Source organism: Monomorium pharaonis, chromosome 7 (assembly GCF_013373865.1).
Source record: "Monomorium pharaonis isolate MP-MQ-018 chromosome 7, ASM1337386v2, whole genome shotgun sequence".
NCBI lineage: Eukaryota > Metazoa > Arthropoda > Insecta > Hymenoptera > Formicidae > Monomorium > Monomorium pharaonis.
In genome coordinates, this window is record NC_050473.1 from 24,248,296 (window position 1) to 24,271,969 (window position 23,674).

The 23,674-nt window shown below is 36.2% G+C and overlaps 4 protein-coding genes across 6 annotated transcripts; 2 read left to right on the forward strand and 2 right to left on the reverse strand.

The window, feature by feature from the left end:
- Positions 1–319: 319 nt before the first annotated feature.
- LOC118646505 lies at positions 320–15,299 on the forward strand. 3 transcript variants are annotated; one of them, XM_036289568.1, is made up of 4 exons: positions 320–527; positions 611–795; positions 5,243–5,267; positions 13,044–15,299. In XM_036289568.1, exon 4 carries the CDS (start codon positions 13,157–13,159, stop codon positions 15,269–15,271), a length of 2,115 nt encoding a protein of 704 aa, XP_036145461.1. In that variant the 5' UTR covers positions 320–527; positions 611–795; positions 5,243–5,267; positions 13,044–13,156; the 3' UTR covers positions 15,272–15,299. The 3 variants fall into 3 exon arrangements, with proteins under 3 accessions (XP_036145461.1, XP_036145460.1, XP_036145462.1); XM_036289567.1 differs by lacking the exon at positions 5,243–5,267 and having other exon boundaries at positions 12,916–15,299; XM_036289569.1 differs by lacking the exon at positions 5,243–5,267.
- LOC118646704 lies at positions 6,258–7,223 on the reverse strand. The gene has a single exon (XM_036290155.1). The coding sequence runs from the start codon at positions 7,221–7,223 to the stop codon at positions 6,258–6,260; it is 966 nt and encodes a 321-aa protein (XP_036146048.1).
- LOC118646705 lies at positions 7,320–9,668 on the reverse strand. Its single transcript, XM_036290157.1, has one exon. It carries the CDS (start codon positions 9,666–9,668, stop codon positions 7,320–7,322), a length of 2,349 nt encoding a protein of 782 aa, XP_036146050.1.
- Positions 15,284–19,057, forward strand: LOC118646506. Its single transcript, XM_036289570.1, has 6 exons — positions 15,284–15,512; positions 15,987–16,406; positions 16,817–16,924; positions 18,103–18,350; positions 18,430–18,589; positions 18,668–19,057. The coding sequence occupies exons 1-6, from the start codon at positions 15,314–15,316 to the stop codon at positions 18,790–18,792; spliced, it is 1,260 nt and encodes a 419-aa protein (XP_036145463.1). The 5' UTR covers positions 15,284–15,313; the 3' UTR covers positions 18,793–19,057.
- Positions 19,058–23,674: the final 4,617 nt, after the last annotated feature.

The following is a 23,674-nucleotide window of genomic DNA, read 5'->3' on the forward strand; positions in this document are numbered from 1 at the left end:
AACTTATATTTAATATTTGTTTATATTAATATTAATATTATACATATAAATTGTATTTAAAAACTATTTTCTTTTTTGCGCTTTAAACTTTTATAAATTTAATATCATTACAGATATGTCGACATTTAATCAATTATCGACATACTGATATATCACCGCCTGACCGTCTCGCGCTTCATCGCGCCTCGGCTCGGCAAGCAGTGCTTCCAGTCTCGAATCTTTTTACATGTAGCAACGTGCTGTAAGTGGAGGGGATAGCGAATAGCTCGACGGCGCTCGACTATCTGCTGTCTCCTTTTCTCTCGAGCTGTCTCCTTCAAGCCCTGGAAAGGAGACAACAAATAGTCGATCAATCGCTTGCTGCTGTAAAAGATTCGAGACTGGAAGTTGCTGGAAGCATTGTCGGCAAGACTGCTCGTGTTTTGTCATGCTTCGCATTTCGTGGCCAAAAAAATTCCGTTAAGTGTCCCGTGTGAGTTCTACTGGAAAATAAATGAAAATAACGATATTGTACAATTCCCCAAAAGGTATGTTTACTGTTCAGTAATTTAATATTAGTAAATTTTCATTGTCGCGACAATTAATTAACGCATAGTCCAATTTTTTTAAGGTTATAATAGTCCTTTTTTATCCAGATTAAGAACAGGCATAGTCAAGTTTCCTACGGAGAATCCAAATTGTTTAACTTATAAGAGGTTTATATATGCGTGCATACTGAATTTCTTTGATGGTACACGGCTGAAATATTTTCCACTAGAAGATAAAGAAAATATCCTTTGTACGATTCACCAAAAGGTATGTTTGTACCGTTCACCCATACAGCACGGGGAGCTTCCGAGGAGCTCCCGAGGAGCTCACCAAATTTTTCATAAGCTTCATTTAAGCTTCCAAAAAATTCGCACGGAGCTCCCTGGCAGCTGCTATGTCCGCTTTTGAGAGCTCTTTGAGAGCTTTATTTGAGCTCGCAGGGAGCGATAATCATGTTTTATAATTTATAATTTATAAATCATGTTTTAAGAGCTCCCTGCGAGCTTCAAAGTAATTCTCAGGAAATTTCTATATAAGCTTCCCGGGAGCTCTTATGTCCGCTTTTGAGAGCTCCCTGAGAGCTTAGATGAAGCTGTCAGAGAGCTTATATAGAACCTTCACGGGAATTATTTTGAAGCTCGCAGGAAGTTCTTAAAACATTATTTCTGAACTCCCTGCGAGCTTAAATAAAGCTTTCAGGGAGCTCTCAAAAGCGGACATAGAAGCTGCCAAAAAAAATTTTATTTTTTCTCAATTTTCGGAAACTCTCTCTGAGTTGCGAAGGCCCACGAACTCTCTTCGTGTAACGAAAACAATATATACTACACTTTGCTGCTAATGAAGTACTAACTGCTAGGTAAGCCGTGAGTGATGGTTTTCTTTTATAAGCCTTTTGGAGTAAATTTTCTCACGAGAAGGAGCGCCGTGCCTTCGCCTAGTGGCGATCTTGTGAACTACTCGCGGCTATATGACTATACATGCAGTACATTAATTTACCCGATATGTTCAATCTCTGGAAGTTTGTTTTGTCGAATTTTGTGAGGTTCTCGGAAACTCAGCAAAACGAACTCCCTGGGAGCTTGGTTTGTCGAATTTTGTAAGCTTCTCGGGAGCTCAGCAAAATGAACTTCCTGGGAGCTTGTTTTGTCGAATTTTGTAAGCTCTTCAGGAGCTTAGCAAAATGAACTCCCTGGGAGCTTGTTTTGTCGAATTTTGTAAGCTCTTCGGGAGCTCAGCAAAATGAACTCCCTGGGAGCTTGTTTTGTCGAATTTTGTAAGCTTCTCGGAAACTCAATAAAACGAACTCCCTGGGAGCTTGGTTTGTCGAATTTTGTAAGCTTCTCGGGAACTCAGCAAAATGAACTTCCTGGGAGCTTGTTTTGTCGAATTTTGTAAGGTTCTCGAAAACTTAGCAAAACGAACTCCCTGGGAGCTTGTTTTGTCGAATTTTGTAAGCTTCTCGGGAGCTCAGCAAAATGAATTCCCTGGGAGCTTAATCGGAGCTTTGTGCTGTATGGGCAGTAATTTAATATTAGTGAATTTTCATTGGCAACGCAAATAACGGTAACGCGCGTTCTCAAATTTTTTTAACATATATTATAAGAGGTTAAGAAATTATTCCATGTAACGGACGTATGCTGAATTACTTTAATGGTACATGGCTGACTTGTAATAAATGTTAATCAGTGAAAACTCAGTTATACAAATTATTAATAAGCATACAAATTATATGCAATTAATTACACTCACTGTAGAGGAGACTCGTAAGCATTTGATGTAAAACTTCTTCTATGCTGAGCATATAATGATTAATTGCATCGACAGTCTTTAAACATAATTTGCATAACTGAATTATTTATGGCGAGTATAAAGAAAGAAATATAAATAATTTATTATAGTACTCTCAACATATATTATAGATCATTTTCAGTTGCGTATTCATATTTAATTTTGTCGAATAGCAAACTGCATTGATTCTTTAAACTTTAAGCTTAACTTCTATTACACGTACAGGGTGTTGCACTTGACTACAGTGCAGTCTAACGGGTTGCATATCCGTACGGGTTGCTGTTCCGTCGATAAAAACGCGTGCCGATTTTATCAATGAGTGCGTGCGCGGAGAGAGCGGACTAAGTAGGCATGCTGTATACGACCCGCAGCCTGCGCTTCGTCAACGCGCTTGTGCTAAATCCCTTTTTTAATGTAGTAATGACGAGTTGAGAGAATAGCGCTTAAAAGTGTTTTGAATCTAGCACAGTTCGAAAGAAAATAATACTGCATGCAAATAAGATAATCAATTTGCAAAGCAAAGCAAAGTTTAAAGAAATAATTGGCACAATCTTCACTATGGCTTTCACGTCCTCACAATTTATATCTATAATACATATTATTTCAATGGAAAGATAAACAATGTGCATTATAGTTACAAATCTTTTATTGCTTTCAAGTTTTTACGAATCGTCCTAAAGAAAAAGATAAAATTCTACGAAGAGAAAATACTTAGATTTATAGATTTAATTTACAGATAAAATATTAAATATATTTAATAATCTATATTGTATCAATATTCTAATTTATATTAATTATAACTTTTTAATGTAATATTAATAATGTTTTTTAAAATTAACTTTTAATTTAACTTGAGTTAATTCACTCTTAACTGAATAACTTTAACCAAGTTTCTGTTCATGTAACTATTAACTTAACTAAATTAATTTTATAAGCCATTAACTTTAATCTTATTAGTTAAAAAAATATATTAACTTATTGAACCCTGGTATTTTGCTAATATTTATTATGCTACCTATTTTGTTATTACTTATGAACGTGCAGTTTGACCTATGAAAAAATTAATTAATTAATATTATCTTAAATTATTATTTATCTTAAATTAATTAAAATTATCTCTGCAAGCGTACAAAGTAAGAAGAAAAATCCATGTAACTTTTCGCTTCTGACATTATCATTCAATATTGCTGCAGCGAGTATTCAAATTGATTATCTTATTTGCATGCAGTATTATTTTCTTTCGAACTGTGCTAGATTCAAAACACTTTTAAGCGCTATTCTCTCAACTCGTCATTACTACATTAAAAAAGGGATTTAGCACAAGCGCGTTGACGAAGCGCAGGCTGCGGGTCGTATACAGCATGCCTACTTAGTCCGCTCTCTCCGCGCACGCACTCATTGATAAAATCGGCACGCGTTTTTATCGACGGAACAGCAACCCGTACGGATATGCAACCCGTTAGACTGCACTGTAGTCAAGTGCAACACCCTGTACATATACGTATATATACACGTTAGTTACGCATATTATGCGTTTAAATTAAGACTGTCCATGCAATTAATATAATGATTATTAAATATAGATGCTCAGCGTAGGACAATTTTATTTACATCGGCCTATATAATTTGGTTAAAAGTGTATTTTTTATTTTCTCTGCTTTTACTACAACATAAATTAAGTGTCAACATAAATCATTTATGGTACATATATATACTATTTGGTCATGGCAGTTTGAATGCATTTTGAACAATCAATGATTGACTTTACCTTCTTGGCTAAAACGGTCCTATAATTCTTCTTTGTAATGAAAAAGTAAATGTAATTTTTTTTTACTTTCTATGCTTTTACTGCTATGTAAACTAAGTTCCAGCATAACTCATTTAGTAAAGCATGTAAATTTATGTGATGGTTTAAATGCACACATACATTTCAGGAATGTTCCTATAATAAACACCCAGATAACCAAATGCCTATGAAGTTGCCGTCATGTTGCTGTCAACCGTTGCAGCAACCAATTTCTATATAGAAACTCGAGACAGCATTGTTTGACAGCTCTTCAGCATTGTGCGTCTTAGGTACTCACGTGAATTCGACACTAGACTACAGCATGTTGACGGCAACTTGTTGATGTTGGTTTGCTCTCCCGACGAATTCATTTGTGACAGCAACATGATGGCAACAAGTTGTCGTCACTTTGCCATCTGCAATTGACAGTATTGTGACAGCAATATGACGACAATATGAAGGCATTTTGTTGTCATCAGGAGTCATCTGCGACAAACAATAATTTTACAGCAACATGATGGCAACATATGCTTAGATATTAAAGACTTGCATATGACTACATTAATACCTTGTAAATCGAATAGAAATGTATAATTTGGACAGATTTATACATATCCAAAAATAGTATTTTTAATTTTCTGAATAACGTATAAGTTATTCAAAAAATATTTTTTAGATCTGCATAAATCTGTCCAAGCAGCAACTCTTTGAATATCATAAGGAAAGGCAAAGAAAGAAAATCAAAGTTAAAGATCAGCCATGTTAAGATCGGCCACTTTAATTACTATATTTATGTTGGTTTTAATTACAAATTTAATTAGTAATTAAATTGATTTAAATACTTTGTCAAAAGTAATTCTTCAAATCGATTTAATTGCAAAATAAAAACGTAATTAACAATTCAAAATGTAATTAGCAATAAAAGATCTGTTTTTATTACTTTCTCAAATGTAATTTGTTCTTAAATTCGATTTAATTAACATTTTAAAATGTTATTAGTGATTATTGAATTGGTTTTACTTACATGTCAAAATGTTAATAGTAGTAAATAGTAATTATTATGCCATTTAACTACAAATTATAATTGTTATTGGTTAATAATTAATAATTTAATTATATTTGCAATTAATGCTGCCCAAGGCTGTGTAAAACATAATTTGTATCAGTAAGTTTTCATACTTTTTTTGCTTTTACTCAGTTGTTTTGTCGGGATGAAAAAACTAATCTTCACTCCGTAATTTCGCGTAACAGAATATCAGTTTATTTCAATTCGTGATACACTTTACAGATATTGGTTCGCACACGATAGCGCATTTACTTTCCGAATATAGCGTTCGAATATTGGCTCGAGAGCGTCGTACGTTATGGCCACGTGTGGTGACGGAGCCTGTGAGTCCCGGCTCCTGGATCACTTATACACGGGCACTGCGCGTTCTCGACTGATTGGCTGCACGTAGAGTTCGTCGTACGATATAAAAACTGTGTTGTTAACCGCTCGAGTATCCCGACAGGAGTGACGCTCGTCTCACCGGTCCCCTCTTATATACCTTGAGAAGGATTTCGGGAAGATTCTGGTGGTCTCGCGACGCGTCACCGGCCTGCATCGCACGACTTGCCCATGCATGTCCGTTCACGCGAGAACGTTCGATCGTCCGACGCCTCGTGTATAATATGCCTGAATATTCTTGTATTGTTGGACGTGCGTGATCATCGACGCAACATCCTCCCCCCGTTGAGAGGGTATCGATCAATAAGTTGTGGATCCACATCGCATATCGCTTTAATATGTAAGCGCGTACACTCGCATTTATTTTATTTTGAAGCAATTTTATGCACTTTCCTTACGCTCCGGCAACGCCTAGGAGATTGTACTCCGGGCCGACCTGCGTCGACGTTTGGAGACTTTCTCCTTGCGTCACATGACTTCGCTTGAGAAGACGACTTCTCTGTCATGTAGGATCGTGCGCTTCGTGATCACTTTAATATCGAATATGAATATGATCGGAGCTCCTACATTTGTTTGTTTGTTTGTTTGTTTGCGGCCGCAAGTTACATTATATATATTATCTAAGTAGATTTTTTTTTTTTTTTTTTTTTTTAACATATAGGTGACAATGCTGTTTGTATACGCATACATACAATGCAAACTGAAATTTTATAATGGTATTGCATAAGGCAGCGGGCATAAGAGCTTTGTCGCTCTGTGTAGATTCCCGCTCGCGGTTTTGATTGTGGCGACCCGGTTGACCCCGTCTCTGCCAGGATGCAATTCTATAATTCGCCCCAGTAGCCATTGTGTGCAGGGCAGGTTTTTGTCCTTGATGAGGACGATTGTTCCAGTGGAAAGGTCCGGGCCATCCTTGATCCACTTCGATCGCTGCTGCAATTCGTTCAGGTATTCGAGTTTCCAGCGCGACCAAAAATCCTGGCGGACCTTGGTAATGTGCTGCCAGGTGGACAGGCGGTTGGTGGGAATTTCCGTCAGTCGGGCTTCCGGCAGAGCCATGGTCGCTCGACCGATCAAATAGTGCGCAGGCGTTAACGCCAGTAAGTCGTTCAGATCCGAAGATGAAGGCGTGATCGGTCGGGAATTCAATATCCCCTCGATCTCTACGACAAGGGTGTTGAGCTCCTCGAACGTAAACAAACTGTCTCCAACCACCCGTTTAAAATGATGTTTGAAGAGTTTAACCGACGCCTCCCACAATCCCCCGAAGTGGGGAGCATATGGTGGCGTGAAGTGCCATGTGATTCGGTGATCATTCGCGAATTTAGCCACGTGTTCCTTATGTGTGTCGGAATTTAGGAGGGCATACATTTCTTTCAATTTGTTATTCGCGCCTACAAAATTGGTACCATTGTCCGAATGGATATGCTCCGGCATCCCTCGTCTAGCTACAAAACGCCGCAACGCCGCTATAAATCCGTCAGTGGTTAAATCGCTTACGACCTCGAGGTGTATGGCCTTTATAGTGAAACAGATAAACACGCAGATGTAGACCTTAATTTTCGCTCTGTTTCGAACCTTTCTTTCTTTGATGTAAAATGGGCCGCAAAAGTCTATTCCCGTTTTCGTGAAAGGAACCGCTTCGCGAACACGAGACTGCGGGAGGTCGGCCATTTTGTATTCGTTGGGAACTGCGGAGAAACGAAAGCACCGATGGCAAGTGCGTATGACTTTTCTCACCTGATTACGTCCGTCGAGTAACCAAAATTTTTATCGAATAAGATGTAATGTCATTTGTATGCCCGCATGATAATGCTTTGCGTGGGTCTCTCTTATAATGTTATCTGTGACTGGATGATAGCTCGGAAGTAATATCGGATGCCTTTGGTCGAATGATGCGTCAGATAAACTGATACGTCCCCCTACTCGAATTAGGCCGTTTCCGTCTATGAATGGATTTAATCGATCGATTTTATGCCTGCGAGACTCAGGTGCTTTATTTTTTACATGTTTGAACTCGTTCGGAAGGCCAATCGATTGTAAAAGCCTTAACACGCGCGTTTCGGCCGCCTCGATTTCCTCTACGCATAACGGGCCGGAATACTTCTGTGAGTGCAAAAAACGACAACAGTATGCCACGATTCTTAATAACTTCGCATACGACGAATACGCCCTTAGAATAGTCTCATCATAAACTATTGTAGCTAAACACGAGTTTTGCTTGACTTCCGGAATTTCGATTAACCGCATCGCTATGCAAGGCCACTTGTGCTCGCGTTCAATTAGCCACGACGGGCCCGTCAGCCAGGTTTTGTTTCGCATGAAATTGTGAGGCAACTGTCCCCTGGATAAGGCGTCGGCCGGATTATTTTCAGATCTAATGTGACGCCAATCGCCCGCGTCGGTGAGAATCTGTATCTCGGCCACCCGATTCGCGACGAATGTTTTAAGCACGTTAGATGGAGTTTTTATCCAGTGCAAAACTATAGTAGAATCGCACCAGAGCGCGATTTTATTCGGGGCCCTTGAGAAGGCTCGAGGAATCTCTTGTACTAGTTGAGCGAGTAATAGTGCGCCGCATAGTTCGAGACGTGGTATCGTTGTTGTCTTCAAGGGAGCGACCCGTGATTTGGCGCATAATAGTCGGACGGCGACTTGACCTCGACGGTCCTCAGATCGTATGTAAATAGCAGCTCCGTAACCGACGTTACTCGCGTCGCAAAATCCGTGAATCTGATATCCGCAATTTTCATCTATGACTAAATTACGATCGACGGCGAATTGATTAATTGCGTCGAATTGTCGCGCAAACTCTTGCCATTCAGTATGCATGCTCTGCGGAACGGATTCGTCCCAATCTAACCCCGACCGCCATATGTCTTGCATTATCCTTTTTGTATGAAGAATTACTGGGCCGAGCAAACCGAGCGGATCGAATATTTTGGCAATTTCCGACAGTAATTTTCGTTTCGTTAACTTCTCCGCGACTTCGATTGGTTTAGCGCAATAGCAAATCTTATCTTCGCGCGTATTCCACGATATGCCCAACGTTTTTAACGCGGAATCTATCTTAAAAATGAAATTCGCATGTTGTGCTCGTGTATCTAAATCGTTAATTATTCGCGCATCATTCGAGGCCCATTGTCTTATTGAAAACCCGCCAGCCGCGAGTAGGGCGATAATTTGGTCGCGTATGTTACGACATTCATCGATAGAATTAGCCCCGGTTAGCAAGTCGTCGACGTATAAGTGACTCTTTAGGATTTCGGCCGCCTTAGGGAAAGATGCACGTTCGTCCTCCGCGAATTTTTGAATCGTACGTATGGCGAGAAATGGCGACGAGGATACTCCGAATGTTAAGGTATTGAGCTGAAAAGTTTCGATTTTCCCTCCTCTACGCCAGAGCACTCGCTGATACCGGCGATCATTTTCATGTACTAATACTTGACGGTACATTTTTTCTATGTCCGCGGTGACAACGTATTTATACGAGCGAAATCTGATTAAATGGGTGAATAATTTGTCCTGTATGGTGGGGCCGACCATTAACATATCGTTCAAAGAAAGGCCGCTACTCGTGGTGGCTGAGGCATCGAACACGATTCTAACCTTGGTCGTATGACTGGAACCTTTTATAACCGGGTGATGCGGCATGTAGTATCCGTCATCGTTTGTATTCGTTATTGGCGACATGTGTCCTAATTCTAAATATTCTTCGAATATGCGAGTGTATTCGGTATTCAGCGCCGCGTCCGCGTTAAGTCGGCGTTCCAAAGCTATTAAACGTTTACTCGCTCCGGGCCGCGAATTTCCTAAATTTTGATCGCTCTTCCGAAATGGCAAACGGACTGTATAGCGTCCCGATTCATCACGTGTGACGGAATCTACGAAGCGTGCCTCGCACTCCGCTTCTTCTTTTGATCTTGGCTTATCGTCATTACTACCTTCGATGGCCCAAAACCGCGTTAATAATTCTTCTAAATTAACTAAGTGACAGCTCGAAAATTTCGAAGGTTTGTGAGTGGTCGTGCTTCCGCTAATTATCCAGCCTAAACGCGTCTTTTGCAAACATAAATCATTGTCATCGCGCGATAGATCGATTTGTCCGACGGAGAGCATTGTGACCGTCGCGCCGGATCCGATCAATAAATCTATTGGACGCGGTAGATGAAATTCTGGATCGGCCAAACGAATATTCGATGGTATGTTAATCGTCTCACGAGGGAATACTTCAGAAGGTATCAAATTGGCTATGTTCGGTATAATGAGGCACGTTAGGTTCTTATGGAACCCGTGGTGTATGGACCGTATCGTGATCGAGACTATTCCTTTCGATTTCGTACTCAATGAATCTATTAACCCGACCGGCAAAGAATGCGAAGTTACTGGCAAGCGTAGCCGCCGGACGAAACGTTCCGAGATAAAATTGGCCGTTGCGCACGTGTCTAAGAGAGCGCGGCCTTTAACGAGATTATTCCTGTTGTCCTTTACGAATATTGAGGCGCTCGCTATTAATTGTGGGAACGTCGCGGTCGGTAATGGAGACGAATTAGTCTCGTCGCTGCCCGAATTTCGTTGTCATTCTTTTTTCGCGACGTTCGCGGTTGAGCTCTCGGAGCTACCTGCGTTCGGGTATTTTTCTAAATGCAGCAACGTGTTATGACGCTTTCGACAAGTTGAACAGCCCGAGAATCTGCACGGTTTGTTTCGGTGAGAACGCAAACAATTGTAGCACAGGTGGGCGCCTTTGACTAATTCGATACGCTTAGGCACTGCCAATTGCTTGAACGCGTCGCACACGTAGAGGGGATGTGCCTTTGTCTTACACGCCGGACAATTCCCCGCTGTATTCGTCACGAAGGCTCGGTTACCTGAAGTTCTTTGTCTTTTTCTCGTTGATGGGTTCGAATCGTCTTTCTCGTTTTCGGATAATTTCGCTCTTTCCCGTTTCGACGCGCTCACTGCCGTTTTGTATAAAAATTCGTACATCGAGTCGATGCTAGGGAACTCGTCTCTTTCCAGCGTCGCCTCCCACTTCTCACTCGTACGCTTGGGTAATTTTCCTTCGAGCACGTGGACTAGCACTTCGGACGCGATGTGAACGCCTAATGCCTCTAACGATGCGACATGCTGCTGCGTCTCGTCCGCGAGTTTTGTTAGGCCGCTGGTATCTTCGCGTTCTAATCGAGGCGAGTTTATCAACAATGAAAGATGTCGTGACACGAGAATTCGCTTTACCTCATACGCTCGCTCTAACGTTTCCCATGCCCTCGAATAATTTATTCCGTCTATCTCGAAAATCTTTACTTTGTTGGCCGCTTCGCCGATTAAGGCCGCCTTTAAATATTGTAATTTATCGATATCGGACAGGTCGGTTTGCGAGTCTATCATATTTCTAAAAGCGTTTTTAAAAGATAGCCAACCCTCGAAACGACCATCAAATGTCGGCAATGGAGCTTCAGGCAGCTTGGTCTTGCGTTTCCTCGACGGCGAGATCGATCTCACGTCGTCGTGGTTCGACGTGCTGCCCGACGCGCTACCGGTGGATGCTAATGCATTGTCTGCATTCAATATATCCTCAATCCGAGTTGCTAACGCGTAAAACTTATCTTGTATTGCCGTAAATTCGTCCGCATGCCCTCCGTTCGCGTCGGCTAATATGAGTTCGTCGTTAGACTCTTCGAACGCGTGGAACAACGTGGTTAATCGCGCGAGGCGTAATTTTAATGCGGTTTTTTCTAATCTACCTTGATCTAGAAGGTTCGTAAGATTGGTTATTTGTGATTTTAAAGTGGTTCGCTTCTGTACGAGGAGCCTCACCCTATCCGCCATAATTGATCGCAATTGGTAATTATACGGATCGAACGACTCACTTCTTTGCTGACTTCTTTATATGCGCTCGCCTTGGACGCCTTGCTGTTCCTCTGTCTCTGGACGGCCGCTTCCGGTTGCGTGAATGATGTTGGCAAGACCTCTTAATTCACCATCCACGTGTTCGTACGTGTGGGGTGCGGCTTCCACATCTCACAGGAGGCACCAAATGTTTTGTCGGGATGAAAAAACTAATCTTCACTCCGTAATTTCGCGTAACAGAATATCAGTTTATTTCAATTCGTGATACACTTTACAGATATTGGTTCGCACACGATAGCGCATTTACTTTCCGAATATAGCGTTCGAATATTGGCTCGAGAGCGTCGTACGTTATGGCCACGTGTGGTGACGGAGCCTGTGAGTCCCGGCTCCTGGATCACTTATACACGGGCACTGCGCGTTCTCGACTGATTGGCTGCACGTAGAGTTCGTCGTACGATATAAAAACTGTGTTGTTAACCGCTCGAGTATCCCGACAGGAGTGACGCTCGTCTCACCGGTCCCCTCTTATATACCTTGAGAAGGATTTCGGGAAGATTCTGGTGGTCTCGCGACGCGTCACCGGCCTGCATCGCACGACTTGCCCATGCATGTCCGTTCACGCGAGAACGTTCGATCGTCCGACGCCTCGTGTATAATATGCCTGAATATTCTTGTATTGTTGGACGTGCGTGATCATCGACGCAACACAGTTTAAGCATAAATTCATATTTCTTTTTCTTAGCTTTTATTGTTACTTATTTATTTTTTATTTTAATTACATCGATATTGTTGTGTTTGTCAATATTAATATTATAAAAATTCTGGTATCGCAAAAAATTAATCATTAATATAGGCATGATTCACCGTCTTCTTGTCGAAATTTCCTCGGCTGTGTGGAAATATTATTTAATCCTTGGTAAGATTTGTATATATATTGGTAGCCTCGGTCCGATTACATAAAACTTGAAATTTTTCTTTAAATAAATACGTATACCTATTACAATATGAAATCTGGTTTACAAAATAGTTATGAACAATAGAAAAGAAGATTAAACTTTTTATTACAATTTTTTTAAAAACCCGCAATTATAATATATCGTTAGTATATAATGAAAGTACCACTTTTCATTCAACATCTATACATAAAATACTATATTTAATCTAACTTACATAAACTTCTGTTTTCATGCTTGTAATTCCCATAGAATAAAACGATGAACGCGTTGTTCCATCTATTGCATTTGATAGGCATGATTCTTATATGTATAACATTATTGTGATTGGTTATCTTTAGGTTTAGTTCATTTTTTGTGCATGATAACCAGCGTAATGAAGTGCCGTTCAATTAATAAAAATAATTTTATTTAAGGATATTCCAAAAAATAGTAAACAATGAAGTTTTTAAAGTTTATGCAACTTGAATAATTTGTAAAAATTATTTAATATTATATGAATTAAAATTAAAAATTAATTTACGAATTACTTTTGTAGAAATAACTTTTTTTTACAGAAACGAATTTGATGAAACAAAATAAAATTTGATTTAATTTTAAGATATAAACATTCATTCTATACAATTATCTTACGAGTAAAAAATATAAATGGACATTGAAATATGCAAGTGTTTATACCTGACAGGTTCTTCAAACGCAAAATACAACGAAGGTACTGCATTGACGCAAACGTCCGTCAAATTTGTGCAGATTTTGTTACCAATTATTTTCTTCTGGAATTGAATACTGAACGGAATTATGCCGAAAATAAAAAAAACAAAGTTTTATAGTTGTCAGCATCGAAACAAACGTTTAGAACAAGCGGTACGGGAAATTGAAATTGATAATAGCCATAATGAATTGGAAAATGAAACTGAAACGAGTATGTCAGAGTCAGCCAATAGCAGTGACAGACAGTTGTGTATAAACGAAGACGTTTCATTCGAGTTAGAGTACAACGAAGCATGTAATCGATCAATACAAGATGAAGTACAAGAAGTTTTAGAAGAGGAGGAAATAGAAGAAGAAGAAGAAGAAGCAATATCGTCAGATGAATACGATAGCGAAGATTCATTGGAGTTGGAATGTGATATTGACAATAGAATAAATATTGACAGATTAAAGACAAATCTAGTACAATGGAGTCATAAAAACAATATAAATATATCCGCCGTAACGAATCTTTTACACACATTAAGAAAAGAAAACGTTATGAAAATCCTTCCCCGTGATGGTCGAACATTATTGAAAACTCCCAAAAAGTCGAACGTTATTCCAATAGAGCATGGGCAATACTGTCATTTTGGAATAGAGGAAGGCTTGCGGCATATAATTAATGTCAGTGGTGGCTTTAGATGTCTACCGGAAGAAATACATTTGTCTGTGAACATAGATGGATTACCACTTGCAAAGAGTTCCAAAAGCCAACTATGGCCTATTCTTGGAAGTTTTCGAAATTTTGTAAACAAATCACCGTTTTTGATTGGAGCCTTTCACGGATATGAAAAACCTGCAGGCGTTGAACTCTTTTTACATTACTTTATCGAAGAAGCCAAAAATCTTGTACAAAATGGTTTTACTTATGCTGACAATAATATACCATTCTACATCGATTGCTTTATATGTGACGCTCCTGCGAGGGCTTATATTTGTTGTATAAAAGGTCACAGCGGATATTATGGGTGTCCCAAATGTGAAACTAGAGGTATCTATCGAGGAAAAGTAGTATTTGTTGAAATGAATGCTCCGTTACGTACCGCTGAATCATTTGTCAATCAAACCCAAGCTCAACATCATACTGGAATAAGTCCCTTACTACAACTTAATATAGATATAATTTCCCAAATACCTCTCGACTACATGCATTTGGTAGTACTAGGACAAGTAAAAAAAATGTTGAAAATGATGACAGGAAACTTAAATCCGATGAAACTGGGAGCGCAACAAGTTGTCGACATGTCACGTAGGCAGCTTGCATTGAGGGCACATATCCCGTTTGAATTTGCTCGAAAACCCAGATCATTGGATGAACTTGATCGAATAAAGGCAACTGAACATCGAGAATTTGCCTTGTATACTGGAGGGGTGGTTCTTCGTAAAATTGTAAGACAGGGCGTATATGAGCATTTTTTGAAATTATCTGTAGCTATACGTATTTTAGCAACTCCCGGAATAGATATGGAACAAAACAGATACGCAAAGCGTTTATTAGAAGAGTATTTTACTGACTTTTTAAAATTGTATGGAGAAAACAATGCTACATACAATACACACGGATTATTGCATCTGGCTGATGATGCTTTAAAATGGGGAACATTAGATGCATTTTCTGCGTTTATTTTCGAAAATTATCTACAACAAATAAAGAAAATTATGAGAAAAAATGATAAACCTCTTCAGCAACTAAGTAATAGAATTTCTGAAATAAGAAATAGTGTCACCGTTGAAACCGTTGAACGCATCGAAACCTATAAATTAGGCAAACAATGTTACAATGGATGCTTGATAAATGATTGTACAGCGCCGATGTACAAAAAGATTCAATTTCAATATTTTACAATTACTACAAAAGCTCCCAATAACTGCTGTATAATAAAAGATGAGAGTATTGTTATAGTGAGTAACATATGCCATCGTAATAATAGGATTGTAATTATTGGTAAAACTTTAAAAAACGGAAAACCGTTCTTTAATTCTCCTGCACCATCCACTTGCTTTGGAATACTACAATTCTCTGGCGAATACAGTTCTTTACGATCCTTTCCAATAGAAGACATACAAAACAAAGGGGTTGTTCTTCCAATTTTTGATGAAAGCTACGCATTCGAACACCGCAACAATATTGTAGTATTTCCTCTCATTCACAGTCAGTAATTTTCCAATTTTTATTATGTAAATATATGATGACCTATGTAGATGACGTCACAGTTTTGCATCGTCCATTTTACGGAAGATGACAGTGTAGAAGTTGTGCCAGATTTTTGGATTTACGAATCATCGGGACGCTCGCAATGTTACTGGCCCAAAACTTCTTTCCCGACGAAGAATGTCATTCGAAGGACAGTTCCTGAGGAACATTGGACAACCCACAAGTGTAGAATCCTCGGCACGTTTGGTACGCAAAATAGAATACAATTTACGATATTTTAAATAAAATAAAAACTTTAAAAATATAATGTATATTCACTTTTCTAAGTGCACAAAAAGTTATTTGTACACTGAAAAAAATGTAATATATCCAATAAGATATGTAGTTGCGGGCTGCTAACTACAGATATACTCAATACAATAAAATATGGTATTGCATAAAAATCAACATTGTACTTGCATTAACAGTAAATATTATTGTATTGATTATATTATGTAGTTGGTAACCCACAATTACATATGTTATTGGTTATATTACTTCTTTTTCTGTGTACATTCATTTTGATTTGCGAATTGGACAATCAGTATTTATGACCTTAGGTAATGTTTACTGAAAATATAATTAGACTTTAATAAATAAACCAATTTACTCGTTTCTTTGCTTCTGATTTTTAAAAACCGATAATTGACTCAAGCCAATAATATAAAATCAACTTTTCAGACGATTTTGACACAGCTCGTTCGAACTTAAATCAAGCTGAAATTTCATCCGATTTCCCGTCCAAAAAATTAAAAACTCTAGGAAAAAGATTACCTAAACGTAATCGAAGATATGTTAGCGATGACGATTCATCAGATGATGGAGTAAACGAAAAAAATACACCGGCGACTCTTATGTACAACAATTTAAAGCTATCAACTTATAAGTCCTCAAAAAACACTACCTCAAATAGTTCGTCAGGCGACGAAGACAAGGAAAATAAGTTGCGAAAATCAAACGCTCTGAAGTTACCTGCAGCCTTCGAAGATAAAAATGAACGAGTTCTGCAGACAAATGTTACTCCCTATGAGGTCCTGAGAAAAAAGAGTTTCATTATTTCCACTAAGTCTTCACAGAATCAGCATAACATCGTCGATGAAGGTAAACATCTAATTGAAATTGTTAACAAATTACCCAGATAGCACAGAGAGTTAAAAAGAACTCAATTGTATGTCACCAATTATGAATTCTTTTTGCCTCTCAAAAAGAATTCATAATTGGTGACATACAATTGAGTTCTTTTTGAACTCTCTGTACTATCTGGGTAACTACTTAAGCAAGGCATAGATAATGATTTCCAAATTTACTGATTACGTGTATTATCTGCATAACTAATACTTTAATAACAGATTGACATCAAGGTCAAATTAACATCATCAGTTAATATATTTTTTAATATCCAAAATGCTTTATTTGAAACTTTTTTAAAAATGCTTATTTGAAAATATTGGTCATTTCGAAACTATTAGAACGCACATAAATATTAGAAAGTTTTCCGTCTTCCCTTTTAGATGGTGTACGACAAGGATGCAGCAAGGATCATCGAAGAGAAGAACAACGATCCAAACCGTTGAATCCTCGCGAAATAAAATCACAGATTACATATATCGGCGAAACTGGTAAACAATTTTATTACTCTAATGTTATGTATAGAAGATATAGGGTGCGTTCCGAATAAGCTTTCGCTAACTATTTTTTTAGTTACAAAGTTGGTAACTCTTTAACTTTGTTTTGTTCCGTTATGAATCAGCCGATTCAGTTGAATTCATCATATTTATTAATAAGCAAAAATGAATATTGCTGTATTAAACGAAGCCTTATCAAAGTAGTTACCTATATGAATCTGATGTGCCTAATACACATATAGGGCTATGTACAACTGCTTTTCTGCAGAAATGGGCATTCTGCCACAATTTTTTCCACCCTCTAAATCATTTCTTAATAACAATAATAAGTAATTAAAAGTCAAGCGTCTCATTCTAATAATAAAAATTACAATTTTTATTTATTAATTTTCAATTTTTTTATAAAAATATTTTATGTTCTATTACATATAATTCCCAGATAGCACAAAATATTATCATAAATATTTATAAATATTTTACAAATTCATTAAAAAAAATATTTTTTAAAGATTATATAAATATTTTCATAAACTATTTAGAAATAATACAAAAATTATTATCAACAATATATAGAATATATTTTTAAAATATACTGAAAAATATTTATGGTATATAAACTTGAAATATTTTTTATATTCTTTAATAATAATAGTATAAATATTTATTTTAAATATTTTCATAAATGTTTATCATAATTTTTTTATACTTGACAAACTCGGACATAAAATATGTACAAAATATTTATTATATTTTTTCTTATTAATATTTTATGAATATTTTGTGCTATCTGAGTTATATACGTAAAAGATTCTTGAAATTTTTCATTGTTATACATATAAACAACAGTTTCAATAAAATTTGCAACTCTTGATTTTTTATGTGTGCATCGGTTTTTATTTTCAATCATATTAATAAAATTTAATTTAATTTTTCATCATTTTCATCACTTGAACTTGAACTTGAAAAGGCTTCGTTTAATACAACAATATTCATTTTGCTTATTAATAAATACGATAAATTCAATTGAGTCAGCTGATGCATAACAGAACAAAACAAAGTTAGTTAAAGGGTTACCAACTTTGTAACTAAAAAAATAGCGAAAGCTTATTCGGAACGTACCTATAAATGGACTCATTAAGTGTTATAATTATTCAACAATTTCTTACATACAGAATTCGAAAAACGAGTAATTCGTGACTTAACGAAAGTAAAATTGGATATACAAGAAATTCGTGACGTTATCATAACGATGCAACAAGATATTTTACATCAAGAAGACATTTTTAAAAGAAAAACTAAGGACACGAAACAAGGGGAAGAAATGGAAAACATTTTGCCAGCTTTTCCAGTGAAAACTCTGCAGGATTGGAATGAGTTGGCAACATTATTGTCAAATAATAAAGTCGCACGTGAACAGCTTGTAAGTGTTTAGAAACAAAATAAAAATCTTTAAAATCATAATAAATCTTAAAATTAAATTACATTTTTTATTCTTTAAGGAGACAATGTTTTCCAATCGAGGAGGAAAAAATGGTGGAGACTTGATCAGGCGAATACTTGGAACCGTGTTTTCTCCGCAACTTGCCGTACAGTTCTCCTGGCAAGGGCGGAAAAATAATGAAAAAGTGGAAGGATCTGTTGTGGCACGTACCATATTTGGTAAATATGTATATTTTAATAGTTGATGACAAAAAGTTGACTATATATATTATACAATACTTAACTTTTCATTTACAGTTGCTACGAAGCATAAATTTAAAATTGATGATCGAGAGATAGAATTGGGCATAATCAACTGGTTCCGTCGTGCCTCGGAAAGGATTCCAAAAAATGTAGATATTGAAATAGTGCATAATCATTAATGTTTTTTTTCTAATGTTTAACATGGCTGTTTTTCTATTAAACTTTAAAATTTAAAGAATTCAAAAATTTGCAATATTAGCATTATTAATTAGTATTAGTATTGTAGACACTATTTCAGTATTGTTTGTTTAGTGTTTTTACATTGTAGAAATAGTATTTCTACATTGTAGAAAGACTAAACTGTGATATCTAAACAAACAGTACTGAAATAATGTAAAATTGTTTTGCGATTAAAATATATTTTAAGGACCATAAAGTTATATATTTTATAATATATACAAATGTATACGAAATATATTTTTATAATATATATAAAAATAAAATATTGACAGAATAATTATTGACAATTGCAACATACAGCAGTGGTTAAAAATTAATACTTGATCCCTTTTTTGCCACACCACTTACAATAAAAATAAACTCATTGATCTCTGTTTAAGTTATATGCTATTCAAAATGATAACATTTGATAACGCTTATTGAAAACTTGTAATGATAAATAATTTCAATAGTTTTTAATAAGCGTTATGCAAATTCTTTTGAATAGTATTTTTTATGTAAGGTTTGTATATGTAATACTTGTACATTGCTAGCCTTCCGTCTGAAACGTTAGTTAAAATAGTGCAGTCGCGGCGAAAACATTACGGTGCAGATATATGTATATACTATTATCTTTCTTCCGCGGATAGCTTTCTGCAGCGTTGTGCGCAAGCATAAGCCAACGCCTGTGCACGACACTCTGAGAGAGAGCGAGAGAGAGAAAGAAAGAGAGCGAATATTATTCGTGGAGAAAAAGACCTGGGGCCCGATTCTTGAATTTATTCGCAAGAGAAACGTATTCGCAAATTCTGTTCTTACAGAAAAGTTAGAAATTTATTGGCTATCGTATGGCTATTAACCAATCAACTTACAACTTTCTGTTAGAACGAGTATTTGCGTATACGTTTCTCTTGCGAATGACTTCAAAAATCGGGCCCCTGTACCGTGATGTTTTCGCCGATTGTCGGGACCGTTAGCTATATAGAAGTATTACATATATGAGGCTATTATGTGTCCAAATAATGTCCGTTTTACGTCCGGTTCGGACATTCTAAGGATGTACTTGGTATGTCCTTGGGACGAATATAAAACATCCTAAATACGTCCATTGGATGTAAATAGGACATCCGTCGGATGTCCTCAGGATTTGTATCGGACATCCAAATTACATCCTAATTATGTCTGCGTGTTGTGTGGGATAGTGTTGCGCTTAAGTTGCTGTAAAATATGTGACTGAATCCAGTACTTATCTCTGTAAAATTCTGTAATTTCCAATCACGAAAACATGAAATAAAATTGAAATATATAATATAAAATTTTTTATTTATAAAAAAAACTTATCTTAATAATAAAATAAAAATAATGAAATACAAATATAAAGTATTTTGTTTAAAATAATAAAAAATAAAAAATAATAAACCTAGCTTTTGGAATCCTTTGCGGAAAAATTTTCTACAAAATTCTAAAAAACTACAAAAATTTAAAAAAGTGTGTTTCAAATTTAGCATTTTTCTGTAAAAACTACAAAAAAATGCCAGAATTGGAACACTTTTGTAAATTTTTGTAGTTTTTTAGAATTTTGTAGAAATTTTTTCGCCAGGGATGTCTAAAATAATTTTTATATAAGACGTCTCAAAAACGTCATAAATAAAAAAAATTAGACGTCTTTTAGACGTCTTAAAAACGTCTTAAATCGGGTCATAAGACGTCTTAAAGACGTCTGAAAGACGTCTTTCTGATAGTTTTATAAGACGTCTTATAGAAATATAAGACGTCTTTTAGACGTCTTTAAGGGGATCCAGGAGTGCCTTTGAAATTTGATCGAGGTCGATAAGGTAGAGTCATTCGTGCACATCATTAATGAGATTTTATATGTATTTCTTGTATAGATTTAGAAATCCTTTTCCAAAATTAAAGTACACATATTAATATTAATCTATAAATTAGATTTTATATTGAAAACGAAAAAAATTTTTCTCATATTGCTCTACTTATCGACTTTTTACGTGTACATAACCCAAATTTTCGTTTTTTCATTTTCCAATTTGCGGAATGCGAATCTTTTTTTCTAGGATTCTAATCTTATTTCTAATTGCACGATATTATTCCTGAGAGTTTTTTCTAGGGGGCGACGTGATTATTTTATACATATAAACTATAGATTTTTTGTATGAAGCAAATATTGTCGTTAGGTGACTAATAAATAACAATTTTTTTTTATTTATCAGAACAAATCGTACGTCGCCCCCTTCATTTTTGTGCGTACTTTAATCCTAAAAGGATTTTGCATTCTGTTACTCCAATTCGAAAATCCAAGTTCCCCAAAAAATGTCGGTAACTCTGTCACTCCCGGATCCCCTTAAGACGTCATAATGTTCTCTGAGTTAGTGCTAAATAGATCGCAATTTCCATCAAATTATAAAGATTATGGAAAAAGTTAAATTTAACAATGAAATTAATAAGTAAATAAGTTAACGCTATTTATTTTTAATATGTTTTGCACAATTTAATTGCTTTTATAAAAAATAATATAATTGCGATAGTTTATAACATATATAGGTATATGTAGACAATAACAAGTATATACCCATATCGATGATTCAAACTGGCGTAGCAGATAGAGTACAAGGATTTGTAATCCTAAGGTCCCGGGTTCAAAACCTACCAGCGGCAAGTAAGAATAAAATAAAATAATATAATTTAAATTTAATTAATTAATAAAAATTTGTCCCAAATTTAGTACGTACTGTTGATAAGAATAATAAAAAAAAAAAATTTTTTATTTTATTTTTTAATCTCTAGTTGCATTTTAAAGATATCCGATTTAAGAAATCTTTTAGCTATTAGTTTCATGATATCTTTCTGTTCTCAAAAAACGATGCATTGGTTAACATTCTGACATTATATGTTATCTTTTAGAAGTCTCTTTATGTTATCATTTTCAGAAACAGGACATCTTTTAGAGATCTTTTTGACAACATATTGTTCACGTCATTCTATGATGTCAAAATACGGTACATTTCATGACGTCAGGAATTTGTGACATTCGACCGTCATTTTAACGTCATAAGGGCGTCATTTCGTGACGTCAAGAATAGTCAGTAAATGACCATTTTGGGACGTCAAAATGACGTGAGCTTGCTACCTGGGAAGACTTTGAAACGTTCAAATGGTTAATTTAACCATTTTAAAATTATTTCCAAGGTATCTAAATGTTTTCTTAAAAAAGTTCTCTTAAAGTTGAATATAATATGCTTATATAATATTTATGCCTTACGCCTTAAATCTCATTGTATAGACACCGCTTTAGACCGTGTCTAAAATACGTCTTAATGACGTTTTTATGTCCCGATTTTGGATGTGTGCTGTCTGGGAAAATAATCGTCAGATCATGACTGAAATATGACTTCGAAATGACGTCATCATGACGTTAATTTTAGGTCATGTAAAAAAATGGTCATTTTGACGACATATGACCAAAAAAAGACCATTTTGGGACGTCAAAATGACGTGGGCTTGCTACCTGGGGTGTTTGCTGGGACATAAGTACAATACATACTTAATATATTCTTATTAAACCGGTATTCATAGTCAATTATCTTATATGTATGTATATGAGACCGTATTAAGTATACTGTCTTAAGACATCAATCACAGAGCAGTATTAGCATCTTAAAATCAAGAGGCACGGTAGTGCCTCGCGCCAAGTGTACGCGCAGCGAGGCACCACCGTGCTTCTTTTTACGCGAGACGTCGTTTGCGAGAAGACCGTAATTATCGGATCTCAATAACGACTGAATTGATTGATTTCTAAATAGGCTTAATGGATAGCTTACATCCAATTTATATAATAAAAGTGTTTTTATTTTTCCGCTATATGACTTACGAGCGGAGGTATCGCGATTAGAATTTTTCGCTCAAGAGTAAATTTGGTTTAAGAAACGTCGTAGTCATCATTATTATCGTCGTCGCCCGGGGCCTAGGACGAATGGTGGGGATTTGTACTGTTGTATCCTCCTTTATCTTTTGTGCTCACACGTTTGATAACAAGGATGAACGATGCACCATGCGCCATGAAACGGAACGCACCCTGTGTATCGTGATTGGTGATGATCGAGTCCGCGCCGCCGCGTGTCGATCGAGTGACAGTTCGAGGTTAGAGACGTGTTGACGTGTGCGAGGTTAGCGGCGAGTTAGTTTTTATTAGTGTTATGCATAATTATGCATATTACATCATAGAGTACATCGTGATGGATTACATTGTAGAGGGAAATATACCTTGCAAATCAGATAAGTTATACAGAATTTTCATTTTTGTCATCAATAAACTATTCTGAGATAAAATTGATACTTTGTGTTATGTTTTCTTTTTTAGTTTTAAAAGAAAGAGGAAGAATTACAAATCTTACATTGTCAAGGTGTATCTTAGATTTAAGCCAATTCCAAAGAAGCTGAAGTTGACGGAAGAGCAGCAAGAAGCATATAAAATCATTAATACTACAACCTTACTTACAAAGCTACTAGTATTGGATAATAATGATTTATTCCAGTCAAAATTTCTATATGGTAAGGAAAATTTTCATCATACATTCACAAAGATCACATTCAAAATTTTAGTTATTGTTTAATTAATGCACTTAAAATATATAATCATGTGCCGGCTTGGCAAACTTGAGAAGTTTCTGTGACAGCCACGCTTTTGTTCACCATAAGATTAATACTTTGTGTTGTGTTTCTTTTTTAGTTTATTAAAAGAAAGAGGAAGAATTATAAATCTTACACTGTCAAGGTGTATCTTAGATTTAACCCAATTCCGAAGAAGCTAAAGTTGACGGAAGAGCA

Bases quoted from the DNA above. Each gene is read 5' to 3' on its own strand.
- LOC118646505 (XM_036289568.1), top strand. From the start codon at position 13,157: ATGCCGAAAATAAAAAAAACAAAGTTTTATAGTTGTCAGCATCGAAAC.
- LOC118646506 (XM_036289570.1), top strand. From the start codon at position 15,314: ATGACGTCACAGTTTTGCATCGTCCATTTTACGGAAGATGACAGTGTA. The intron at 15,513-15,986 runs GTACGCAAAATA...TCAACTTTTCAG, and splicing joins TAGAATCCTCGGCACGTTTG to ACGATTTTGACACAGCTCGT. The intron at 16,925-18,102 runs GTAAACAATTTT...TCTTACATACAG, and splicing joins TACATATATCGGCGAAACTG to AATTCGAAAAACGAGTAATT.
- LOC118646705 (XM_036290157.1), bottom strand. From the start codon at position 9,668: ATGCTCTCCGTCGGACAAATCGATCTATCGCGCGATGACAATGATTTA.
- LOC118646704 (XM_036290155.1), bottom strand. From the start codon at position 7,223: ATGGCCGACCTCCCGCAGTCTCGTGTTCGCGAAGCGGTTCCTTTCACG.